The sequence below is a fragment of the Lonchura striata genome, chromosome 3, assembly GCF_046129695.1.
Source record: "Lonchura striata isolate bLonStr1 chromosome 3, bLonStr1.mat, whole genome shotgun sequence".
Classification (NCBI taxonomy): Eukaryota; Metazoa; Chordata; class Aves; order Passeriformes; family Estrildidae; genus Lonchura; species Lonchura striata.
The window spans coordinates 98,629,946-98,656,019 of NC_134605.1; the positions used below are offsets into that span (position 1 = coordinate 98,629,946).

Genomic DNA, 26,074 nt, shown 5'->3' on the forward strand with positions numbered 1-26,074 from the left:
ATGTTGCATTTCTAACTTTTTGTAGTGAGGGAAGCCTCACTACACGGATTGTGGAAATCAATTAATACACAGATACAGCACCTGTTTAGTGTGAAACAGTCTCATTTTGTGACTTGTATTAATGATGTAACATTTTTTATCTCTGAACCTCTGATTTGGGATTTCTCTTCTGATAGAAGTGATCTGTTACAGAAATCTGGTTTTTAGGCATGCCTTCTTTGTTTTAATAAATGCATTGTACAAAGTCATCATGCTCAGGTCTGATTTTATACACAACATAGAGCCATACCAAATTCTCCCATCATTTACCTTTGCAGCAGAATTACCTTGCACTTTCACATATTAATTTCCCAAAGCACATTATTGTTACTTTTTTCCACTATGCATATCCTTAGCTCAAGAGTTTACTACATTTTTCTGCCAGATACAGCAGTGCTTGTTTAAACAGATTGCCTTGGCACTGGGACCTCAAGAACCACAAACCCAGATGCTGGAGAAATAATGCTTTTGTGGAAAGGGACCTTTCAGAGATGATTCTGCCATAAACTGTCCTTTTTTTTTTCAGGTTTGTCTCTGAACCTTCAGTCTCTTCAGATGGCAGGTCTCACAGCAAAGAGCTCATTTATACAAATTATCTGTCATAGCTACTGCAGTTTTTCACATGCCTGCTCCAAGTAAAGTAATTGCCTCAAATGAAGTGTTTTTAAATTACTATTGTTCTAGGATAGATTCAGGAACTACAATGCCTTGCCCCAGACTATGCCTGTAAGGGTTTTTTTCCACCCTTTGTATCAGTCCCTCTGTGAATTTGCAAGGTGATCAGTGGAAGGAAACTGGAGAGGGTTTAGGAAAGAAACTAATACATTGAAGGAGGAAATTACATAAGAGTAGGAGAATGGAAAGAGGATTCTGGAGAGGGATAACATAATTTAAGAAGTTTTTTACCACCTCTGTAACAGAAAAGTGGATTGAAGCCAGCGGTGTTGACAGTTCATTTCTAGTAGAAAAATAACAAGCTGAGACAGAATGTCTGTGGATATCTCTGATCTTTTGAGTCAGCAAGGATTAATTACAGCAAATATCAGATTGCCTGTAAAGATACACCAGAAAAGCCAAACTATTGTGGTTCCTGGATACAAGTATAAAAAAATTTGCTGCTGTTAATTTTTAAATGAGACCAGTCCAGTGAGGCACAAGAACCTTGTCTTGTTCTGCTGTCTCTACAATAACTACTTGATTGTCTCTCTTTTCCTTAACTGTCCAAGTTTCTTCCTGTGCCCTTTTGTTTTTGGGAAGGATGTTCCTATATATGTTCAGCATCTGCATCAGCTTCTGGCATTATAACTTATCCTGAAATACTGGAATGGACGAAGTGCAGGATTTATGACTGTTGAGTACCTCAATGTTTTAAAGCAAATTGCTGAAATTAAGAGCAAGATCTGATTTTGCTTTAGAGAAATAGTGTTAAGATAACTGTGTATAATAGATCAAATATCAGTGTTAATATTTTTTTGTATATTTGTCAGTTAGATGTTAGATGTATAGGGAAGAACAAGTAGGTTCCTGACTCCAGGATAATTTTTCAAATAACACAAGATTTATTTCCCAAAATCTTGTTACTGCTTTAGCAGTACTTCCAAGCATTTGTTGTTGTTGTTCCAATGGACTCTTTATTTTACAAAATTATTATCTCGAGACTTTTCTCAAATTCAGACCCAGTTCTATGAATACTTTCAGCAAAACCCCATCCAAATAGCTGAAAATGTGAAATAGTTGCTTTTATACTTTCCAAAAGGAAGCTGTTGTGGGTATGAAGGAGGGAATATGTTAGATGTTTTGAACTGTTTTAAATGCAAAATAAAGTAAAGGTGATGGCCAGCTCCTTCCTCTTCCTCTGTCCCTACTTCCCATGGTATGCTGTCAGGTTTAGTTTTTTTCCTTTCCCTTGTCTGGAATGAGAAAATTTGGTCTTGTTTCTCTTGAGAATAGCCTGTTGGGCTATGTAGTGTTTATGGTTGAAAGTATCACAGCCTTTTGTTTTTAAACTTATTACTGGAAACTGGGAGATTATCCTGGGGAAGGATGTGTACGTGCTTTTCCTTGCTTGCAGCCCCGAACATCTGCTGTTGGCTGCTCCTGATAGAGGATATCAAGTTAAATGCAGTGTTCATCTGATCCAGTATGGCTGTTTGTCTATTCCTGCACAGATAATTAATTATTTTCTGGGTCACAAAGAAAAAACACACTGGTGTGAGGACACTTGTATAAGATAAAGACCCAGACTTCTGCTGTAAGTTTGGCACAAAAGGTGTTTAATGAACTGCTAGAGCCTGGGGACTCTTCACTTATGCTGCTACTGCCCTGGTTTTCCTGTACCCTTTGGCTCTGTAAAAGGTGCCAAAATCATCTCTGGGATGTTCAGTTTCTGAGTTTCTGTCTTCCTGCTTTTTTTCCTCCCTCAGTAAAACATGCTAATAATAGAACAGTTTGTTTCTCCTCTCTCCACTGTAAAGAGCAAATAATACATTCCTCTTTTATGCCAACTGTCTATATTGCACAGATCTATTTAGATAATATAGATTTGGGGATTCATGCCAATCTTTTTATTTTCTGAGTTTTTTTGAGGGGGAAGCAGCACAATTAAATGTTTGAAAATTGTAAATCCTGGTGGGCTTAAATCCTTCTAGGGAATGTGAAACAGACTTAATCAGAACTATTATTATTATTATTATTATTATTATTATTATTATTATTAATCATCATCATCATCATCATCATCATTAGATTGAAGCATACAGAGTAGGATATAGAATAGCATTTCAGGATGTTTCAGTAATCTTAGATTGATTTCTTCCTGGTAAGATGGATTTGATTCTAATTAGTTGACACATTGTACAGTTCAAAGTAAAAACCTTTGAAGCAGTGAAAATGGAAACTGGCCTTTGGCAAGTGAAACTGGACCTTGTTCCTACATGTGGAAAAAAGCTTTGCTACTTATCACTGTTAACTTGTGTCCTCTGTCCTGTGTTCCTTTGAAAATCTACATTTGATTGTGATATGCTTGTTCCTTTCCCTAGTATACTTCTGACTAAAAAGTAATTTACCTTAAAAATGGTTTCATCAGATTGCCATCAGAAATCACATGAAAGTAAATGAAGAGAAGACATAAACACTGTGTTTGGAAAAAAGATTGCACAGACAAGGACACAGTCAAGAAGGTCACTTTTGAGTTTCTGTTTCAGTTCATGTGCATAACACCACTTCCACAATAATGTGACTTCATGTTTTATGTACTGTAGAGAATTCCCCCCCCCCCAACTTCAGTCAAAGCTATATTTACTGTTTTTAACAATAGAGAAATCTGAGTACTCATTAGTAGAAGCTGAGTAGGACTATGAAAATTATTTATATGGCCTCATAGTCTTAGTTGTGCTGAAACAGATGCTAAAAGAAGAAGCCTCACAATAGAGTTTTTTGAGGCAAAACTAGAAACATTACCTGAGAAGACAAACTGATCCCATCATCTGAAATACATGGTCACTTTTCGTTCTGTTCAGGAGTTCACTAGGCATTTTTAAGCGAATAAAAAGAAATGCTAGTATATGCAACATACAAAGCTATTTTAAAATTTCCTGCTTCTGAAACTATTGAAAATGCACCAAGAAGTTGAATTAGGGTGCATTTTGGTGCATGTGTGTGCATTGGTATAGTATGTGTATATTTATGAAATAAGCAGAAGCTTAGAAATGTGAACTGTAGTGAGGCTACAGCTGGATTTGAACTGATTTCCCAGTGCTAAGATGTGGACAAAGAAAAGGACAAGGAAATATGTAGAACAACACTAAAGACAAGGAGCTGACATTTTCAAGTTTTATCCTGAAATGACTCCTTTGAAACACTAGATATGAATAACACCAATGCTGTTCAATCAAACAAAGGCAAAGTCTTCCTCTCTATTTTTTGGTCTGTAAGCAAGAGTGAAATACAGTATTAAAGATGCAGAGCTTTTTACTATTTTGCCCATTATTTTGCGATTTTGTTGTAGGCACACATAGGCACTCCTAAATGTCACACACTATGAAAAGGTTGCACCAAGGAAGGGAGGAATAGACAAAACTTCCTACAACAGCAAGTGTAGTTTTCTTACCACAGTTGGAAACATAGTAATTGTATTTTATAAATATATCCAGGTCCCGCTTCAAATGGCTAGATATTTGTTATCCTTTGTTTCCTGTTTCGAAAGCTTTCCAGAACTGATTTTCCCCCCCCAATTTCTAGTCACAGTTTGTTAAGGTTCAAGTAGAGCTCTGCACAGACACAGCTGAAAAGACAGGGAGAGGATGAAGAGAGGACCCAAGAAAGCCTGACCTGTACAGTTTCAGCACATTAAGGTTTTAGGTTTTATTTGTTGTGTTGTCCTTGGTACTGTCAGTGGAGTATCTTCCCCCTTATCCTTTGTTTTGAATTTTTATGTGGAGCAGCTGTTTGAAATGGATTGATGCTTGAGTTGTCAGTGGTGTGTTAGTGGCATTAGCTGCCATTCCTGTTGGACTCTGGTTGTGCAGTGCCTTGTGGGTTTGTTCCTCTGCTGCCTGATCCTGGTGAAAGGGGAAGTTGGTTGAGAGACATTTCAAACCAAAATGATGACTTTAGTTGAGGAGGAGGATTTGAGGTTTTTTCCTTACTGGGAGTTTGTGCTTTCTGACTGAGGCATTCTTGAGCCAGAGGATTTTATTAATCCATACATCTGTCTGGATCCCTCACCATGGTAATAAAATTAATCCAATGCATTTATCCTTCTGACATTTCCTTAAGAATTATCTCCCTCAAACTAAGGTGCAGAGATTTAAATTTTCTCAGCTGCACACACAAATCTAAGACTTGGCTGAGAATTGAATTTGTTAGTTTTAAGTCTTTGGCTGTCAGCCTTCTCTTTGGACTGTTGCTCATATTGCTTGTAGTTGGAGACATTCCTTTCACTTGTACTCCAAGAGGGTGATTACCCTTTGATGCAGTCATCAATGAAATAATTCCTCTGTAGTCAGCTGATCAGAGGATGCTTTTCTTGAGGTTATTTTTAGAAATCAGCAAATACACAATGGGGGAATTCACTTCATGTACTCCCATCCAAACAGGTGACTAATCTACCCTTCGAGATCACACTAGATACAGACTTGTTGTACTAGATGGAATTCAAATTGCTGAAGAGGGTGAACAGATCTGGCTTTTATGGGCTTGCTTAGATTGTTTTATTTTTCCCTTCCTCTGTACTTCAAATCTCCATGTGAAAAGGCCTCTGTACTTCTCCTGCTGATATGTTTCAGATATGAACTATAAAGATGCTGGAGGTAAAATCTCCAATGGATGTAGCAGTACCATGACACTGTAACCATTAATGTTAAGGCATTGTCAAAACTGCTTTGTTTCCATGGAATGCTATGAAGATTTTGTTCACCTATTTGAGGTCTAAATAGATTCAGTTCAAGAATACTTCCAGAATCAGGGGGCTTAATATTTCTTTTTGCATTCACTGTGTTAAAATAATTGTATAGACTCCTAGGGACTGACTTTTCTGCATAAAGCAATGGTAGATAAGGTATGTAGCTGCTACAATTCATTGGAATGTTTTGGATGAGAACTAGGATTTATTTGGTGGGATTTTTTTGCTTTATCATGTATCATGCTAAACAGCTCTTGGCGTAATACAATTTGTAGTGTTCAGTATTGTTTTTCAGTGGGGTCTAAAGATACCCCATCTCTGAACATGTATTTTCTTCAAGTTTCACAACTCTTTTTTAAAAATTAATTTGTATAACTGTAATTCTGCTTCTCCCTTCTGGAACAATTCTACATTTTTGAGTCCGCTCATATTTCACTTCAGTAAGCAAAATTATTACCTGCTTTTACTTCTTTCTTTGAAACAAGTTGATTATAAGTGCTTGAACATTCTGGGTAAGATTTAAACTTGAGTTTTATGTAGTGTTGGAGAAAGCTTAGCTTAGTGTTGAACTATGTGAAAGATATTTGAGAGATATGCAATTTATTTTACTCAGCATAGCAGTTAAAAAGTTCATATAGTTGAGAAAGCAATTAACTAAATTATCCAGGAAAACTGAAAATAAATTCCATTTTCAATATTCTGCCTAAGGAAGTGGTGTTGCTCATTTCTTCAGCAACATCAGAATATACCATGAGTGAAAACTGTTTTAAGTTTCTTTAACAATTTAGATTGGAAAGACAATACTTTGTAAATTGTTTCCTGCTTAGTTTATATGATGCGGATCCCCAGCCAAAGATGGAGGAGGTGTTTTTTTCGGGTAAGGTGACAGAATAGGTTGTGTGGATGGGGATGGAAACAAATGGCAAGTAATTTATTAAGTATGGAAATAAAGTTAACTATGCAATAACTGTAACTACAGCAGGTTTTCAGGACAGAAATTTGCCAAAAGAAAATCCGTTATTATGTTTTTCTCTTCTTTTTTAGGCTTTGGATGTTGACCGAACTGTTCTCTATAAAATGAAGAAATCTGTCAAAGCCATAAATTTATCTGGTCTGGGTAAGTACAAAATTCCTATTAGTTTATACTGATGAAATTAGAAGATTTAAACAGTCAGATGTCATACTGAATCAGAAAGAGTTATATGGGTAACTGTGAGAAGAGAAATATGTGAATTTTTAATGGCAGTCTTGAACTGGCTGTTTGATCATGACCTCAGTAAGGATGAGGTGCTGTGGGGTAGCTAAACCTCTCTTGCTGCTGTATGGGTACCAAGTGGTAAAGCTGTGCTCTTCTCTTTCCAGTGGGTGTGGGCTACCTGCTCTTTCTGTCATGCCTGCTGCTTGGCAGATACCTAGATGAGTTTTTAAGCTTATATAAAATTGCATATGCAGTGAGATCAACTTAATTTGGATTAGATGAGCACCTGAAGTGGTAGGACCATGTGTATCATCAAGAGATGAGGGTGTGGGGGGTGAAATTACTCTTCGGCAGCAATAAGAAGCTACATTGGCTCTACTGCTTTGTGAAATCTCAGTCTCCCTGGTGGCTTCCACTTATGTATGTTCAGAAATTCATGATGAGAGGGAGCTGATGAGCTGCAACTTTTTGTTGTCATGATGTAAAAAATCAGATATTTTTCATACAATGCTATATAAAATACAAAGAACTATTGCTGCATGCATTTTTAAATGTGTGCCAATTTATTATAATTTTGTAGGTTTATCTTCTTTGAAAAAAATAACTGAAGCTTTTGTTTTTGTGGATCACCAGCATTTTGTGAATAAGAAATAGCATTTGTTTTTGTGGATAAGAAACAGCATTTGGTTGGCTTTTGTTCTCACTGTGCAGTTCATAGCAATTAGAGCTAACAAAACCTATATTAAATGCAAAACATATAGGCCTGTCAACCTTGGAGAGCCACCAATATCTGACAGAACTTGTGGCCGTGTTGCTGTTCAGACAAAGGTACAAAAAGAATTGTTGCTGTGGTATAATTCATCTCCAGTAATTGAAAGGAAGGTCCTTGTCGAATGTAATAAAACTGTTATCTTCGGATTATGGAGAGTTCAGTTTAAGATTCATCAGGAGCTGTTTCATTGGTTTGGCATCCTTTCTTATTTTCTTTTTCTTACTTGACTGGGTTTTTTTGGCTGTTGAGTTTTTTTAAAATTTTATTCTAGAGTGCTAGACTATGCCTCCTAATCAGAATACCTGTTAGAACATTGTAGCAAATCACTAGTCTTTGCATAAAATCAGTACCTTGCCCACGTTTTAAATTTGTGCTGCCCACCCAATCTTGGCAAGAAAGGTTTGGAGGTTTTTATCTTCCACCAGCAGAAACATCACTATCCAAGCCACTTTTCAGCCCCTGGGGTTTCTTTTAACAAAACAAACCCCATGGTCCTACACTCAGAAGAGTACAGTGACTGGATTTTTAGTATAGGCTCCCTAAATAGTTAATAATGTTATAATAAAATAATGTTTTGTCTTTCTTTTTTAATGTGAGCATTTACAAATCATTATTAAAGATTACATAGCGACTCCCAATTTGTACACATCTTGGGTTCTTGCTTAAAGAAAGCCTCTAAACCATCAAAACTGGATCAAGTTTTTTTGTGTTCTTCAGAAGCACTTGGGGGTACCAGCTCAGTTAATAGTACTGCTGCAATAAACTAGCATCAGCCTTCTAGGGAATGTCTCAGAATCCAGAAGAACAGTCCCTAGGCTGCTGGGGAATAGAAGACTCCTGGGGATGCCTTGTGGAATGGTGCTGGGCTTGTTTCCTAAGGTAAAAAGTCAGCATGGCTCAGCTACTGGTTGCACATCTAACCATAGCACTTAATGGTAGAAGCCTTTTTACCTTGCTTTCATGCAGGGACAGCTTTCTCTTTTTGCTATAGGAATTGTGGCTTGACCTCTTTTCTCACACCTGGGTTCATGTAAGCTAAGCTGGATGCAGGAAGCAGCAAAAATGCAGAAAGCATTGTGGAAATAACTCACCTTACTGGCTAGATGTGATGTGAAATCTAAAGGATCCTCATTTTTTCTGCCTGTGCCAGTTCATTGAAAGCTTGTTCAGGTGTATATATGTCACACAATAGAATTAGTTGAACATCCTTACTTCATCCTACAGCAAAAATTTTGGTAAGTGCTCAGCCCTTGCTTTTGAAGCTGAGGAAAATAAGTAACTTTCAGTGCTAGTATTCAGTTTTAAATTTAATAGCTATCTGTCATAGGCTGCAAATTCAAGGGCTCAAGTTAAAGACTTGTAGAATTAATGGTTTGTGTAATTCCCATTTTGCATGTACATTTTGTCAGTCTTTAATTACATACTGTTATACCACTACTGCACTGGGTTTTAGTTTCATATATTGGAAATTAGAGAAAATTTGTAGCTATTTGAGAAACAAAGTTCTTGAATTGTGTTCAAGATAGGACGCATGACCAGACAGGTTTCTTTTTAGTCTGGAGCGTGATAAGTTTATTGAACAGGTTATATAACTAATGCACTGAAATTTGGGGAAGGACTTTTATAAAAAATCCTTTGGATATTAAATGTGTTTATGTGCACAAATGGGCTTGAAATGAAATGGAATCATTGCTTTTTAAAACAGATTAATCCTCTCTAAATAATCTTCAGGGTTTATGCTAGTGTCATGTAATGACCAAGACAGTCTTTGTCCTTATTAATGCATAATTTGTTTTCTACGGTATGGAGTTTTGTTTTTTTTTTCCTGACTTTCTTTGAAGCTTTAGAAATTGTCTACAGCTAGAATAAGAAATAGGCAGTGTTAGCTTTCTCATGTGCCAACTTGGTGTGCTTTGTCCACATGTTCAAGCATGACATGGTCACTAAACTTGAGTTCAGAAAAACCTTGTGTTTCTGTTTTATTCCACAGATCAAATTGACTTTTGACAAAGGCACTTTTTGTGCCTGTCTATATTGGCAGATAACCTGGTGACCTAAGAGTAAATCACTTGTGCAAAGTGGTTAAGACTCTCAAATTTCCTTTATATTTGAACTTATTTTATGCCTAGATTTCCTCTTATGCCCTGGGATGAATAACCCGCAACATGTGCAGCTCAAAGCTTTATGAACATTGATGCTGGTTGTGTGCTGCATGAATTGTCCTGGACCACTGGATGACTTCTAGTGCAGAGCTTCTGGTTTTGTTGTCTCAGAAAGGAATCTGGTTGTCATGAACCAGAACTGCTTTCAGAACTGAACTGGCCTGTGGTAAATGCAGATTGCTAGGATTTGCTTCAGATCCCCACTACTGCCCTGAATTGGAGAACTGACATAGATATGGTTTTGTCCTCCACTATAATGTGTTTTATAGTCCTTTTTCCTAGGGTGACCCAAGAATATTTGTTCTATTGCCTTCTGTTGTAGAGATCCAAGACACTGCCAGCACACTTTAGCTCCTCTGTTTCTTTTACAGCACACAGTAAAGCATAATAGCACATAATAATAGTAAAATAAGAAAGTGTTAATAAAAGACTAAAATCTGAAATGTCATTATAGGAGTTGGGAGTTTTTTTGAGGTGTCTGCTGTGATGCAGAAATACAATGGATCTTTCTAGGGTGTCAGATGTTTGTCTTGTCTTGGCACACTGTCATTTGTACATGTGGATAGGAACATGCAAACCGGAATTAGTGAGATATGTCATATTTCTGGCATATCAGTGTTAAAGTGTAAATAATGATGGATTTTTGTATCAAGTAAACATTTTAACAATAACTCTGGAAAGCTTTTCTTTTTTAAAAAAGACCCCATAAATTGTGATTTCAATAACCTTTTATCTGCTGATCATATATTCATGTTTTGCTCTTTTCAAAGCTCATGTGGAAAATGAAGAACAGTATACACAAGCACTGGAGAAGTTTGGTGGCAACTGTGTTTGCAGGGATGACCCAGATTTGGGAACAGCGTTTTTAAAATTTTCTGTGTTTACAAAGGAATTAACTGCACTCTTCAAAAATTTGGTAAGGATTGCTTAAGAAAAACATGTTGGAATTTTAAAGCCAAAGGCTGTGTTTTGGAATTATAACAGCTCTTCATATTGAAGACAATTTGTGTTGTAGCAACCACTGTTCATAAAAAATTCTCAACTTATAAAAATATCTCATGTCCTAGGTTTTCCCCTTGCAGAAGTCAAAACTCAACCCAAACCAAAGAAACCAGAACACCACAACATAAAAACACAACAAACTGCCCTCTTCCAACACTTCTCATGCCTAAAAGCTTCCCACAATAAAGTAGTTGTAATATACATTATAAAACTTCACAATTTGCTTTAAAGTGTGAAACCAGTAAAACCCAACTTGATTTACTGTGTGATCATGATATTTTACTTTACTTTTTCCCACTTTCCATTTGTATTTGTAAAGGGAGATTTTAGTGGCTCTGGAAGAGAGCACTTTCACTTCTTAGGGAAACAAAATCAAGCAAAATGCTAAAACAACAGTAGTGTCCTTTGGGGACCAATCCTACAGCTGAAGCCAGTACGTCTAAAAGCCTCTTTGGTGAGCCAAATGGGATGGACCCAAATGGGAGAACAGGATTTTTAATTATAAATGGAGAATTTTCAGCCTCAATTTCACATTAATCAGAGGGTGCAAAAAGGATAGATTCTGATTACATCCTAGAAGCTAGAGCTATCCCCTATCTTAAGTACTGAATTTACTTGAATTCACAGAACTCTTATACCAGGGGCTAGGAAGGGGAAATGACCCAGATTCCCAGGAGCATTTAAAAGTCTGTGTCTGCTGAAATCAATGGCATGAAGACACATCAAATGCTTTTGTGAGACTAGTCCAAATGTCTGTAGTTTGCAGCCAGCTGGTCATAATCACTTCTTTGGGGAATGTTTCCAGCTGATGGGATTTAGGGCAGTTCCATTCCCTCTCTGATGCTGTCCTGTCTTTTTACCCAATCATTGTATTGGTGAATACAGCCACAAATATATTTATCAACAATGAGATGTATTTCATATTGGTTATATTGATTTGGACTTCTCTAGATGTACAAATACTATCTGAGATTATGTATCAGAAGAGGCATCCTGATTCAGTGTGAGTCAGTTATCCCAAGTCTCTCGTACAGAGTCAGGCAGCTCCTGCAGAAAGGAAAATGGAATGGGTCTTCTAATTGATATCTTCTGTTGACTAAAACCCCCTCTCTATCATATATTAATTGCAGTATGATGAATTCATTAGGCAAATGGATCTGGGAAATGTAATGTTTAAGTGGTTTTAAAAAGCAATCTGCTAAAAGCTACACCCCCTCCCCAGAAAAATCTTTCAATGTATTGCATTTCAAGAATACTTCTGAAAGCTAGGTGGTGTTACTTTTTTTCCAAAAATCTTAGCTATTTGTGCTCTTAAAACCAGAAACAACAATCTTTGCAAAATGTTTCTGACAAGAATAAATTTTCTTCCACACTTTGGAAAGAAAAAAAAGCAAAACAAAATAAGTATCTATGGGTAGTTGGAATGCATGTTTTTGTTACCTTTTGTTATCTGCCTAAGTGTTTTGTGTGTCTTCTCCAAGGAAAATTTGTAGTTCGTTTTGCTGGGTAGTGGTGGGGTTTTTTTAGTAGCAGCTATGTCCTTTTGCTTCAGTTTGTGTCTATAAGAAGAGGATATGTTATAAGAGAGTAGCTAAGTATGTAGTTTCTCTCAGTTTGTGGTTCTTATTTTCTCTGTTTTTGAAGGGAAGGGTAATTTTGCACAGACATGAATGTAATTTTATTTTTTTTTTTGATATTGGAGTAGCATAGACACCTTCTCTCTTTAATACTGTCTGGTGAAGAACAAGTCTCTGTAAAGCTCTGCTCCTTGCTAAGATGCCTCATATTGTTGAGGTTTGAAGCTTTTTGTTTTTTTCCTGACTAGCAAAGGAAACCTAATGGTCCTTGAATTTGGTGTCTTAATAGGAAAATAGTTTCCTCCAGAAAGAAATACAAATGAAAAAAAGGTGTGAACTTAATTATTCCTTGTAAATGCCATATTTATGAAAAAGAAATTTAAAATAATGAAAAAATACAGCTTTATATAGCCTTGCCTATTAGAAGTTAATGCCACTAGAATAAATTTTTAGTAACTGGTCATTTTGAAAATCTGTTCATCAATTCAGTGTTTGAGGTCTAGTTTTCTAGAAGGTTAAAAGAGTATTGACCAGTATAAAAAGTTTTGTACAGTAATTGGAAATAATTTAGGGTGTGTTTTATTAAAGTCATAGCCATATATGCATTCTCACAATGAGGTGACATATCCAACTCTGAATGCTTTCAACATGATATTAAAAACATGCCTCTCCTCTGGTGTTTCCTTGTAGCACTCCACATGTTTTGGTTGTAAATGTTTTCATCAAAAATTTTGCCAGGGCCATACAATCTGCTGCTGTTGAAAAAACATTCTGAAAAGTATTCTTTAAATAGACCTATCTCTGGAGTTTCACAGAGTGCTGAATTTCCACAGAAGATTTTAACTGAAGTGGATGGGAAATGTGCAAGGAAGTGAGAGGACATGTTCAGACTGGAACAGATGCCAAAGCTATTAACACTGGCAAAGCTTTAGGGCTACTGTCAAGTTTTGCTTTGTCATATATTTTACTTTTGTTTCTAGAAGCTGATGTGTTCTGTCAGCTCTTGGCCTGGATGGCATTTAGAGCTGTAGCTCTAGAGTCCTTCTGCACTCAGATTTTCCTTAAAGTTGTCCTTAGTAAGATAGAGGAAAGCCATTATAAAGTTGTTCTCCTTTAACTGGAGTTTCAGGTGCTTGTTTTCCCTAATATTTTTAAAAGTTTCCCAAAAGACTTTGAAGTTGTTATGGCCTTTTCAAGACATCAGTGTTTTAAAGTATTTCAGTAACAGCTGAAGTTTTTTTTGTTTTAATCCTAAAACCTGTATACTTACTACTCAAGTTAAAGTTTAGGTCTTGAAGTTTATACAAGTTTGCTATGCTGCTTTTATGTGTACACTTTCAAATACTGAATAAAATTTAAAAAACGCCACCCCAACCTTTGTAGTTTTTCTTCACTTTTGAAGGGTTTTATAAATTCATCTTCAAGAAATGAATTTATATTTACTGTGTACAAGATCCTTGTAACCACTTATTTTAGTCATTCTACCCCAGTTTGCATTATTTGGATCACTTTGTGATATGTACTGTGCAATTATTTTCTCTTGCCAAAGCTCTGCTATCAACTTAAACTTTTTTTTTCAACTTCTGTTTTTTAAGAAGATTGAGCAATCAGTTTGTCTTTTTGGTAGTGAAAGATCTGAAAATACTAGAGGCCATTTTCAGAGATAACATAATACATTTTGTGGCAAGCACAATATTCCTTGTTGATGGCAACCTTGTTACTAATTCCTAATAGATTTGGACCACCCACTAGAGTAGGCAGTGCTCCCAGGTGGGTTATGTCTGTATGGTACTTGCTTGTAGTGTTAATTGCTATTCTTTATTAAGTATAGTGTCAAGGGATAAGGAGTGAGTCTTAACATGGAAAATATTAGGACAAGGAAAGGCTCATTGCAATTTATTTGCACATTAAGTATTTTCTCCTTTAAATCCTATTAAATTACTACACTGAGAAGAAATAAACTCTAGTTGTGCGTCTTTGTCAGCACTCCTTAAAAAGGGTGAAGATGAACTAGCTATTTAACAAATACCATTCTGTATTTGTTGTTGTTTTTCCTTTATTTTTCATTTATATAAATTTAAAGCTAATGAAACAGGCTGTATTGAGAGGAGTGGATCTGATATTTCCACTCTGTGGAAGATAGCTGAAACTAAGAGATTCTGTTTTCTATGAATAATCTGTGGGTTTTTAGTCAGGAAAAATGGAAGAACAGCAGTGGTATTTTTCTGACCTTATGCTCTTGCTTTACTTACTTTTTTAAACATAAGAAGAGAGAGAATATCTGCTTAACTGTAAAAGGTAACAGCAAAACTGAAAGAATTATCTTTTCTGTATTGTGAAATGAACATGAAAAATTTATGCCTAGGATTTTCTGTGTTCAGACCAAGGTGTTATAATGTTTGATGACTGAATTGTCACAAATGTATTTTTGTTTAGAAGCACTTGCTGAAGTCCATGACAAAACTCTACAGGTTATACATATTTGAGATTGGAGTATTATATATGGAGCTTAATGATTTAACTTGTGAGTGTTCAGTTTTTCACCAGTACACTTGAGGAAAACTTGGCTAACAGTGTGAGTTAGAGTACTCTTTGATTTATGCTTGTAGAGATATAAACCAAGATGTAATAATTCCTCCTTAGCAGCATGGGTTCAGCTTCACCTGGAATCAAATTTTTATTTTTTTGCCAAAGGGTATTGATCCAACTGGAGGAAATTCAGAGGACAGTAATAAAACATGATTAGGGCTTCAATAGGTAGGATTATGAAGAAAGTTTGGAAGAATGTTTGCTCCACAGATAGCTCTGATTGCGGAGGAGGAAAATAATAAATTGCATATAAATGAAATCTCACTCTGAAAATATTAGGTGAAATGTCCCAGATAAAGTGATAGAAGCCTACCACTTAGGTCTTTCAACCTAGGTTAGAAAATGTGCACTCTGGAGTTCTCCACTGGCAAGGAAGAAGGGCTAGAATAACCACAAACCTCTTCCTTCCTTTTCTTTTGCAGCTCTTCATTTTATGCTTTTCAGATTTCCTGTGAAATACTTCCTAATAGAGAAGTTTGCATATTGGTGCTAATAATGGGGCTGATCCTAAGTAGTTCATGGTGGCAACACTTGGTATCTTGTGTGAAGGCATTTTTCTAGGCAGCTGTGCCAGCAGCTGCATGTGGATCCTTAGTGGTGCTCAGCTGCTGTTGTGCTGGAGGCGTTTTCTTCGTGGCATAATGGGTGGTGGGTGATGTCTCAGCTCAGCCACACCTGTGCTGTGGGGGAAAGGGGGTGAGGACAGAGGAAGGGCAATGTTGTGTCCATGTGTGTGAGGGGAAGGCACAGTGCAAAGATGAAAGTTTGTGCTGCCCGTCTTTGTTGCACATTTTTCTGAAGTCTTGGGGGTAGATGCTAAACCTTAAAGTTCAGACAAACAACGTTTTATCTGTAGTGAATGCTCTGATTTCCACTTTCTGCCTGCTATATTGATTGGCCTTGTTCTGCTAAAGCCCATGTCACTAGGAAAATTATTGGAAACTGTTAAATCCAATAGAACTTGCCATAAAAAAAAAAGAAAATAATTTAAACAATGATTTTTCAGCAGGCATTACTGCCATCACCTGCACACACACAAGCACACTGAAGGTTGAGAAACCCACAGGCAAGTACAGGGACTGCATCTAAGGTTTAGTAATGGCAAAAGGAGACATATACTGCTCAACTGCCTGAATTTTAGTTTAAACTGAAAAAACTTTAAGTTCTGCATGTTAAGAAAAGTATTGGACTTCTGAAGTATACTGAAAAGGCTTTTTTCCCTTCTTGCTTGGATTTAATAAACAAAACCTACAGAAGTACTGCGGGCACCAGTACAGAAAGCTCTTATGGAAAAGAGCTTTATGTTAAAATTATCAGGAGGGCTGGCAAACAGTGAATTTAAATGTTTAACCATAGGCCCTTAAACCACTTGAACATCTTTCCCCTTTACAAATGCTAGCTTGCTTGTTGCTTCTACCAACACTTCTGGTAGCTATGTGTTTTGTTTATATGTTCTCTCCCCTGCCAGTTCTTCTTCTCCGAGCCTTCTTCAACTTAGGAAGTTTTAATTTTTTACTCTGTCTTGTTGGAAACTGTCAGGAAAACTGCAAGTGCCAAAGCAGCAAAGTTGGAAGTGGAAACGAGGTCAACTACTTTTTTTTTTTTCCTTTCTTTATTTTTAACCATGTGGAATTTGCTAGTGTTTCTCTGAGACAGGATGACTTTAATTTCTGTGAAGCTTTCTTGCACCTTTGTTTATTTTTTTTTAAAGCACATTTTAAAACATAAATGTAGAGTCAAAATGTAGAGTCCATTGCATATGTTCTAGCTCCCTGTACTCTGCACAGAGTAGGACCTGCAGCATATTAGTGCTTCTCTGCATGCCAAAAATGGGTCTATATTTTTAGATAGTTCAGCTTACACTTCTCAAGAAAGAGGGGAAAAACATGTAAGAACTTTCATCTGTATATTGCTTGCTGACTTATAAATATGAGGGAGCATGATTCATCTAACTGGGTTAAGAATGACAAGTTCATGCATTATGTATGTTTACTTTTGTTACAAATAGAATAGGAGCATAGGAAATATAATAGACTGATGGTAATGTACAGGTGATGGCACACAGAAGGAATTAATTTGAATAGGCAAACTTTCTCTAAACTTTTAAAAAGAATGTAGAGCTTTTCTCCTGTGTTTTTTTTTTTTTTTAAAGTTTCTTTGGACTCCAGACCTCATGGTGTGAAATTCTAGCAAATATCCTTAACTATTTTGGAGTCTAATTGATGTTTACATGAGTATGTTTGGGATAATACTTCAGATGGTTTATTTTTTTATGACTTAAAGAAAAATCAGTCACCTTGAGTCTGCTGTTGAAAAATGCTTTGTTCTTTATTCCTGTTACTGAATTTGAAGAATAATTAAATGGAGGCTATGAAAGTATTAATCCTTAAGTTAGACATTTGACTACATCATACTCATAAAATAGAATAAAAAAGTATAAAGCTTTGTGTGAGAAGATATCTTGAAAGAGACCTCTTTCCCACCTGAAGAACCATTCTGGATGTGCGCTTGTAGAATTTTTGGGGGTCTTTTATGTAGGTGTTGTGCAGTCTAAACCTTTTCACTTATCTCCTGTATTTGTGACATATAATTTTATTACCTTTTAGAATGGTTGTGTTGTTATGTGCATGTGATAGTACTGCTAAGGACTTAGGAGGTGGATTGTTTCCAGCACTGCCAGCTAGGCATGTGTACATGTTGCTCATTCAATTTTTACAGCAAGTACTTTAAAAAAACAACCGCAATAAAGAGCTGAAATATAACTTGTTGATTCTGAAGGGCTGTGGTTGGGTCCTGCAGCTTGTTGGGAAGGAGAAAACGTAGGGTGGAGGAGGGAAAATATGATTTGTGTTAAGAGTTTGAAAGACCAGACTTTCTGTATTTCTTTAGCTTTTCCATGTAGACACAGTCTGTGTAACCTTTAAAACTGATGAAGGTTCATTTTGACTGGTGGCTGAAACTTCAAGCAAATGCAATAAGGTAGTTTGTTTGAGGAGGAAAGCTGGGGACAGTGGGGCTTTGCTGGTTTGTTTTAACAGAAGCTGTTACATATCACGGACTCTGTTCCAGTGAGGCCACCAGGTAACTACAGGGTGATAATATTTTGTATTATACAATTCTGGGGAGACTGAAGCTTCCATAATTGGAAATATTTTTTCCTTGAAATTTTAGTATTCTTTCATCTCTGGATGGGTTACACTAAAGGGGACTTTGATGTCCCTGACATTATTCCTGAAGAAATAAAAGCATTTGTTCCTACATGATGCAAAGTTTTTTCTGTAATTTGAACATTCACGTAGAGATTTCAGAGCTTCTTTTAAAATTGCATTTTAAAATAACAGCATAAAATACCAAGAAAGAAGTAACTCATCCAAGGGCAACTTTTGCTGAACTGCTGCAAAAGTTATTCTATTTTTTTTTCTCTTTGTCTTATTCTAAAATATTTTGTATTTTGCTCCTCAGAGCAACCAATCCTTTTGAATAGTTACAGTTTAAACTCTTTGCCTACGATCCATACCTTGAATGTTTTCTTTGAATCATAAAGGAGTTGATATACAATCTTTTCCTAGCTGCTTATTCTTACAGTCTTTCTTTGTTCTTTTAACTTACTAAAATATTATCATACAGGTACTTAACAAAAACCATTATTATTTTACCACTGTCTTAATTTGAAATAATTTTTATCTTATTGAAGTACTTCTTTTCTCTTGAATTACTTAGATACTAATGACATAATTAAATTCTTGTCTCAAAGTTTACATGGGACAAATAAGGCAGATGTATTGCTTTTTAAAACAAATGGAAAATATTGGAATGGTACTTATTTTACAGGCCAGCATACTTTGTCTTTATAACTTCTGTCACAGTAAAATGCTATGTATTGGGAGAGTAGCAAATATGCTTTATGGAATAGGTCTGAAGATGCTGGAAAGTAAACAAGGTTAATATAAAATATGCTCATGAACTTAAAATAATCACTGCTAAAAATTATAAACTTGTTTTCATATAATTTAAATGAGGAAATAAGGCAATGTAAAAAATAGTGATCTTATTTTGCAGACATTGTTAGATGAGATATTTATAATCAGCAATAATTCTGGAGATTTCCTGCTGGTTTGGGTTATACTGTTTCCAGAGTGAAGTTTAATTAACTCGCGTTGCTTTCATCTTTGATTACTGGCTGTGCTGATAAACGTGTCCATAGGGCAGGGACAGGAAAATAATATGTAAAATTTCCTTGTGAAACTTTCTGAAATGTGTGTATTAAGACAGTTTATGTCTATGCCTAAATATATTAACTGATCTGGTGTAATTGTCTTGTTACAGATTCAGAATATGAACAACATAATCACTTTTCCACTGGACAGTTTGCTGAAGGGAGACCTGAAAGGAGTTAAAGGGGTATGTCTTTCCTCCTATTAATGTATAGGATTGTTGTTGGTACAATAGATACCTTTAGCAAGTGTACTATTACATGTTGGAAGGCGTAGGATACTCAAGTAACATATTAGCTCAATAAACAAGACTTTGGGGGATTTTGGTGGGGTTTTTTTGGGTTTTTTGTTGTGAATCAAGTCATCCCTTCTGTTTGTGGATTCACATACCACAAGTTCTTGAGTGTGTATACAAAACAACATTTGAGAAGCTTTAAAAGCAGGCCTGAGATACAGAAGATAAGCAGAGAAAGAGGTGTAAGATTCAGATATTTACTTAGTTGAATTAAGGGTAGTACTGTATTTTAAAGGATTATAATAATTTAGCATTCTAAACTTACCTGGAACTATTAAGAAACAATCAGATGACTGTATGAGCATAGGATTTTTCTTAAAAAAGCTGAAATCTATTTGTTTATGCCCCAAGGACATTTTCTATTTGAAATAACAGCAACATAAGACTCAGATGATGATATGTTTATGATAAATTTCAGAGCCTATGGCAACCGAACTTGCTTGGCTTTTGCTTTGTTTACTGGTGAGCAAACAGGAAGTGACTGGCAGCTATTGTTCTAGGACATCGAAGGAAGGAGGAAAATATGTACATAGACTAAAATTGGTTTCTGTAAATTACTGGAGGATAAATAGATTATTTAATAAGATAGACTTATTATCTTTGTGTTGTTTGCTTACCACATTTAATTTGTGTTCTTCTCTATGTCAGAATACATTTACTACGATACACTGTTTCCCCACTGCCTTGAGAATATAATCAAACGTTTCTTCAGTTAATTTAATAATTGTCTCAATAATTAATTAACATGTAAGAATTAGTTCCTAGTTGCAAAGTTTTTCCAGTGTCTGATAGTTGAAGTTGTCTGTTCTCTTGAACTTCGTCAAAATTTCAGCTCTTGAATTTTTAGACATCAGTGAAATAACTTTACAACTTGTTAAGATAATTTTATCTAAATTACCATATTTAAAGGAAAGAAGATAAAGGAATTTGGAATATAAGTAATTCAGAATTCTCACGGAATTAGTTATGCTGAGTCATAAAGTCTATACTGTTCCAATTAAGTCAGTGGAAAATTGATTTTTTTCAAACTTCAGTGTGGTGAATCTAGTTCCTAGCCAAAGCTATACCACAGCCTCAGGACAGGGGCTTTTTTCCAGTAGAGCCAGAGACAAAATGATGAGAAAGTAGTTACTTTGATTAATTGCATTGTGTGGTCTTGGGATAACATGATGTTATAACTTTTAACGAGTAAAATGGAGCTGTAAAAATCATAGTAAAGAGCATCCGTTAGATGCTTTTAAAAACATGAGTGTATTAATTCTCTTTACAAGATTGATTTTTCTATGTGCAAGATTACTTTTGGACAATCCTTAGAAGAAAGAGTGAAGTCCCTTATTCTAGTAGGCATTGCAAGTGGCCAAGGTGTGTCTTCATTGTTAGATCCACAGTATTTTTCATGTAAATAGTTGGCTGTTATTTTTTCTCTTTTCTTGACAGGACCTGAAAAAACCCTTTGATAAAGCTTGGAAGGACTACGAAACAAAAGTGTATGTATCTTTTAAACTTTTATTTAAAAGGGAAATGTAACTGAAATCTGTAGAGGTTATTTCTTCATTATGAGGTTGGATGCTCTCAGCAGGTGCAGCATGTACTAGAAGTGGATGTACACCTATCTGAGCCTTGTGAGTTGTGTCTTATGTTGTGGATCTAACCCTACTTAGCATAAGCCACTTGTTTGAAGTTACCAGATACACTGTTCAAACAGCTATAAAATAAGTTTATAAAAAATGGAACTTTAGCTGAATAAACGGAATGAGTCAACAAAGCTCAACACCTAATATCAAACACAATTTATTCTGGTTCCTAGTAAATCTCAAATGATTCAGTGTCCTACATCAGGGACAGTTCTTTCCAGGGTTGGCCAGGTCAGTTGTAGCAGTACAGCTGACAGTCTCTGAAGTAGAATTTTGTAGTGAGTTTTATTCCACATTACCGTATTACTTGGATTGTCTATCAGTTTTGTGTCACATGTACAGTATCTTTGTTCTTCTGAAATAATGCTGCTTTGCATCAGACCATCTCTGATGATACAGATACAGAAGAATCACATTTGACGACACTATTTAACATAAATAACTTGCAGATCCACAGCCAACTAGACTGGCTGAAATTCTAGCACCATTTATGTATTTTTTTAAATTGCAAAAAGTTATAATGATTCTCTGGTGCCCACTTAGTCTGTCTGAAGTCTTCAAAAACTATTCCTGTAGCTCGTTTACCCACAAAAGCAACCAGTTAGCTAAATTTCATTATTCCTTTTGTGCATAACAATGTTATGCTTTCTAGCATCAAATTGTGAGGAAGACCTGTGTAGCTTTTAATTTTTGAAACTGCCTAGCTATAGCTGGATTTTCATAAAAAGACATTCTGAAATACTGAGATAAACCTCTAGTCTGACACTCTAAATCCATAGACGATTGTGTTGGCTCCAGTGTTTTATGTTCCTGACACCGGTGAGCAGTCTCATTTGGTGCCATACCAGTTATTGGCTATTGAAGTATTTAAGATTTCTAATGATTGCCTATGGCAGTAGTTGGTCTCTGAGGACAGGCCTCAAAGAATAGTCCTATAATTTGGTCTGCTGTTGTCTCACACTGCTTGATTGCTGGATCTGAAAACTTGTTTACTTGTGTGTGACTATTCATACTGACAACCCACAAAGTTTGTATTCAGAATTTAAAATAAATTTGTGCACTGCTGGGACATACACCAAGAGGAATGTTACTACTGGACCAGGATCTCTAGTGCTTTTAGGATTTTTTGATCTAATACTCACTAGGATGAGTGTGTTGAAGTGATGTAAAGATTTGTACTTGATCATCAGTTTGTTCAGAGCTGGCATTTCAGTCAGATATACTGGAAATACTTTCAGTTGTTATTTAATTTAGTTAAGTACTTGAGAAGTAAGAAATCCCCTTAGAAAATGTATTTGTATATTTGGGGATTTTAATTTGAGGTTATGGACATGTTGGAAATGTTATTTTGTGTGCTGTGTCATTCAGGACCTGAAAATGTGATGTGGACTTTGTTTTCTGTCTGTGGCATTGAATCCACTGCTGTTTGTATGATATAATGAGATTTTTTTCTTTTTCTTTCAATTGGCAATCCTTTAGCAAACCTTTTTTATGACTTTGCTTTCAAGTAAGACACTTTGGGTTTGATCTGAAATGGGTTTCCTTTTTCCACTTGCAGTTATCTCTACTTTCTGCAAGATTTTTTAACAAATGAAGCAGACCTACTTGACAATGCTCATTTCTAAGCTATTTACATGTCAGGTTATTCAACATGCAAAAGTTGAAGGTAGCACACATGCATCAGGAAATTTTTTCAGATCCATGAACAATTTTTTTGGTATCTCTAAGTGGTGGGCTGATACAATTACTGAGTGCTGTATTTTTTAAAGTGGTTAGATGAAAGCTCCACATCAATATTTTGAGGTTTTAAGCTCTTAGTCAAATCTGTTGGACTCCTTGACTTTGAAGACCAAAGGATCATCTGCTTGAGACTCCAGATGTGAAGCCTGGGAATTCCGTGTACAAGACAATTCTTTCAAATAATGGGCTGCTCTTTATTTGCTTTTTTTGGTAGGCTGTTCTACAACAGTGGAAATGACTTTTCACAGCATAAGGTTGGCAATCAGGGAGTATTGTTTTTTGGTGCAAGCTGTGTTGCTTATACCGATGTGCAGACCAGTTTTGCATGGTTTTGTTGAGTTAAATTCAGTCTTGGAACTTCCATAACATCCCTGCCCCTGCAGTAGGACTGTGGGATTTGTCAGACCTCTTGTACATAAGATCAGTTCCCAGATAAATTGAGATGTTATGACCTCTCATTATGGAGCGTTTGTCTTTAAAAACCAGAGATAGGAATTTTAATGATGTGATTTTCAATTTAGTGTGAGAATATTAATTTGAGCTTGGATTTGTTCAGGTCAGTTTTTTTTCTCATACTAATTTTCTGACATAGGAAAACAGTGAGGCTTCTCTGGGTTGCTATTATATATACATGCTGCTGAGGTTTCTTAAGAAAATAACTTTTCATTCTGTCTTGAATGGATCTAAACTTCCTTATAACTGTGTGTTTTGATCATCTGTAGCAGTGGGTGGATGCAGAATCACCTCAAGAAGTCTTAATTGCAAATTTTGGGGGGTTTGTTGTTGTATCTTCATTCTCTCCGCTTTAATAAAAAGAACAAAGGAATCTGGAGAGGTAACCTCAGTCTCACCTGCAGCTTGTGTTGCCAGAGTAGAATGGTGGCTGTCGGTGCTGATAGCCAGAGGTTTGCTCAGCCTTCTTCAGTCTGTTACATTAGATAACTCCTTGTTTGGATTGTGCCTAAAACCAATTCTAGGTATGTGCTTAGTGAGCTATCTTTTCCAGTGATATTTCTTCTTATATGTGAATAACTCTTTAAAATTCTTACCACCTTTTTTTTTCTTTCTTTTATTTTTCCATTTTGGTTAACAAACTACTCAAGGCTGCTAGGCTGCTTTTTTTCTGCACATGCCTCTGTATCATATGCTTAATATCATATTGTTCATCTGCATTTCCTAGTCACAAGTACAGACCTGTGAAGCTACGTGCCAGATAAAGAAGGGGTATTTTTGTAGTCTGTTGGGAAGTGACAGTTTTTATATTGATTGCTGTCTTTATAAGGAAAAATTTTAAACTTATTTATCACACTATCTCATCTTTCTTCCTTGCACCTTTGTGATAACCTCTCGGGTGCAAATATACCAAAGTGTGACATATTTGTAAAGAAAAAAAGTTAATTTAAAAATGGCATCTGCTTTGCTTTATTCCCATAACAATTTTTGAGATTCAGCCTCTTTATATAATTAAGTGTATTTAAAAATTTCCATGTATCTAGTTCTTGTTTGGGAGAGAGATGTTAAGATCCATTCTGATGCTCTTGGATCACCATCCATCATTGTTGATTACAATGCACCTCCTCTGCCCTGTAGCCACCTAACTTCTCAGACTATTTTCCTAAGGATCACCTTAGGTGAAGTAAGGAGGGAAGCTGGATCCCTATTTCTCTGTGCCCTGGCACTGTTCTTGTGTAAAGTAGTAGGAGGAGCAAATAACCTATAGCTTCATGCAAACCTACTTCAGTCAAAAATTGGGACTATCCTGAGATGGTATTCATGAACAATTTATCTTTTCTCACCATCAGCCATTTACATGAGTTAGTTGGAGCCATAAACATTTTTAAATGTTTTTAAAGCCTTAAAGCAGTGCATTTCTGATGGGACCTCAGTTACAGTTGTTGCTTCCCACATAAGAGCTGGGAGATGCTGCCAGCCACCAGAGCAGCACAGCGGGACTGGTCTGTGTCCTTTGGGAGAGCTGTGTTGGACTGGGCTCTTCTTGTTACAAGGCAGTTGCTTTCCCCTGTGTACTTAAACACTAATGGCAGGCGTGCCGGGGGACCATATGGAGAAGGAGTACACGTGTCATAAAAACTGCTCATTCTCCCAGCAGACAGATCAGATTCAGCAAGGCACTGAGCCAGATATCGCCCACATGCTTCACTTTGGTCGGTCCTGTTGTGGTAGATTCTGAGGTAAAGACTTTGTATTGAATTTTATGCAGTAAATAGAAGCATAAACTTACTGAAGCATATTATTCACAATATTTTTTTAGCTGAATATGTCTGTATTCTGGACATAAACCTGATTTTCCTGAAAAGAAAAAAAATGTTATTTTCTTAAAATAGAGGTGTCTTATTTTGGGGCCTGTAAATGCCTATTATCTTCAGAAGTCTTCTTTAAGAAGCGTTGTGCTAGTGCTATGAAATTTAAAGGTTTAATGGAAACTAATGAGCTATTTCTGGGAAGGCTGATTACCTCTCCTTTGCCATTCTCCTTTTAAAAACTGGGCATGAGGTCTCTTTTGCACAAGTGAGTGAAGTGAAGAAGTTGTTTGAATGTGCTTATGGCATTTTAAGATCCAGGCTTTAGCAATACATTACTGTGAAGAAATGCAAACATTCATATCTAGAAATAACTATCATTGATTTGTTTCTGAACTATTTGAAGTCAATGGAAAAATGAACAAAGTCAAATACAGTTATCTGTTAAGATGTCTGTACAACTCTCTGTTTAAGTGATGCTATTTCCAGTTTAGTAGTCACGTTTTACACAATATGAAACAATTTTATCTGAAAATTCTGCAAGCATTTCTCAATTTACTTCTTCAGAGCTCAAACTTGACACAGAAGACCATTGATATTCATAGCTCCTAGATATTTCTGCCATGTTTCCTTTTAATGCAAGTACGTAAGATAAAGTGGAGGTTGCAGCTTGTAAATAGTGATATAGAATGAAAGTGCTAAACAAGGTTGCTTAAATATAGAGTCATAGAATAGAATAATACAATCATTTAAGTTTGAAAATACCTTTAAGATTATCAAGTTCAACCATAAATCTAACGCTGCCAAGTTGAATCTAAAGCATGTTCCTAAGTGTTACATCTACACATCTGAATACCTGGAGGGATAGCAACTCAGCCACTCCCACAGCCAGCCTGTTGCAGTGCTTGACAACCCTTTCCAGAAGAAAATTTTTTCCTAATATCCAATCAAAACTTCCCCTGGTGTAACTTGAGGCAGTTTCTTTTTGTGCTATTGCTTGTTACCTGTGAGAGGAAACTGAAATTCCACTGCTGAAACCTCCTTTCAGGTGTTATAAAGAGTGATAAGGTCCCCTCAAGCCTAATTTTCAACAACTTAAAGAATCCAAGCCACTTCCCATCAGACTTGTGCTCCAGACCCTTCACCAGCTCTGTTGCTCTTCCCTGGACTTGCTCCAGTGCCTCAATGTG

At 36.1% G+C, this 26,074-nt stretch overlaps 1 protein-coding gene across 4 annotated transcripts in view; it reads left to right on the forward strand.

The window, feature by feature from the left end:
* The window catches only part of ASAP2 (ArfGAP with SH3 domain, ankyrin repeat and PH domain 2), an 82,836-nt gene that overhangs the window by 12,354 nt on the left and 44,408 nt on the right, over positions 1-26,074 (forward strand). For 3 of the 4 annotated variants that reach the window (XM_021525431.2, XM_077782418.1, XM_021525433.2), the window contains exons 2-5: positions 6,485-6,557; positions 10,343-10,488; positions 19,067-19,141; positions 20,687-20,736. In XM_021525431.2, the coding sequence (XP_021381106.2) occupies positions 6,485-6,557; positions 10,343-10,488; positions 19,067-19,141; positions 20,687-20,736 (344 nt within the window). Of the gene's footprint in view, positions 1-6,484; positions 6,558-10,342; positions 10,489-19,066; positions 19,142-20,686; positions 20,737-26,074 lie in introns of those variants that run through there. The other variant, XM_077782419.1, reaches the window with a different exon arrangement.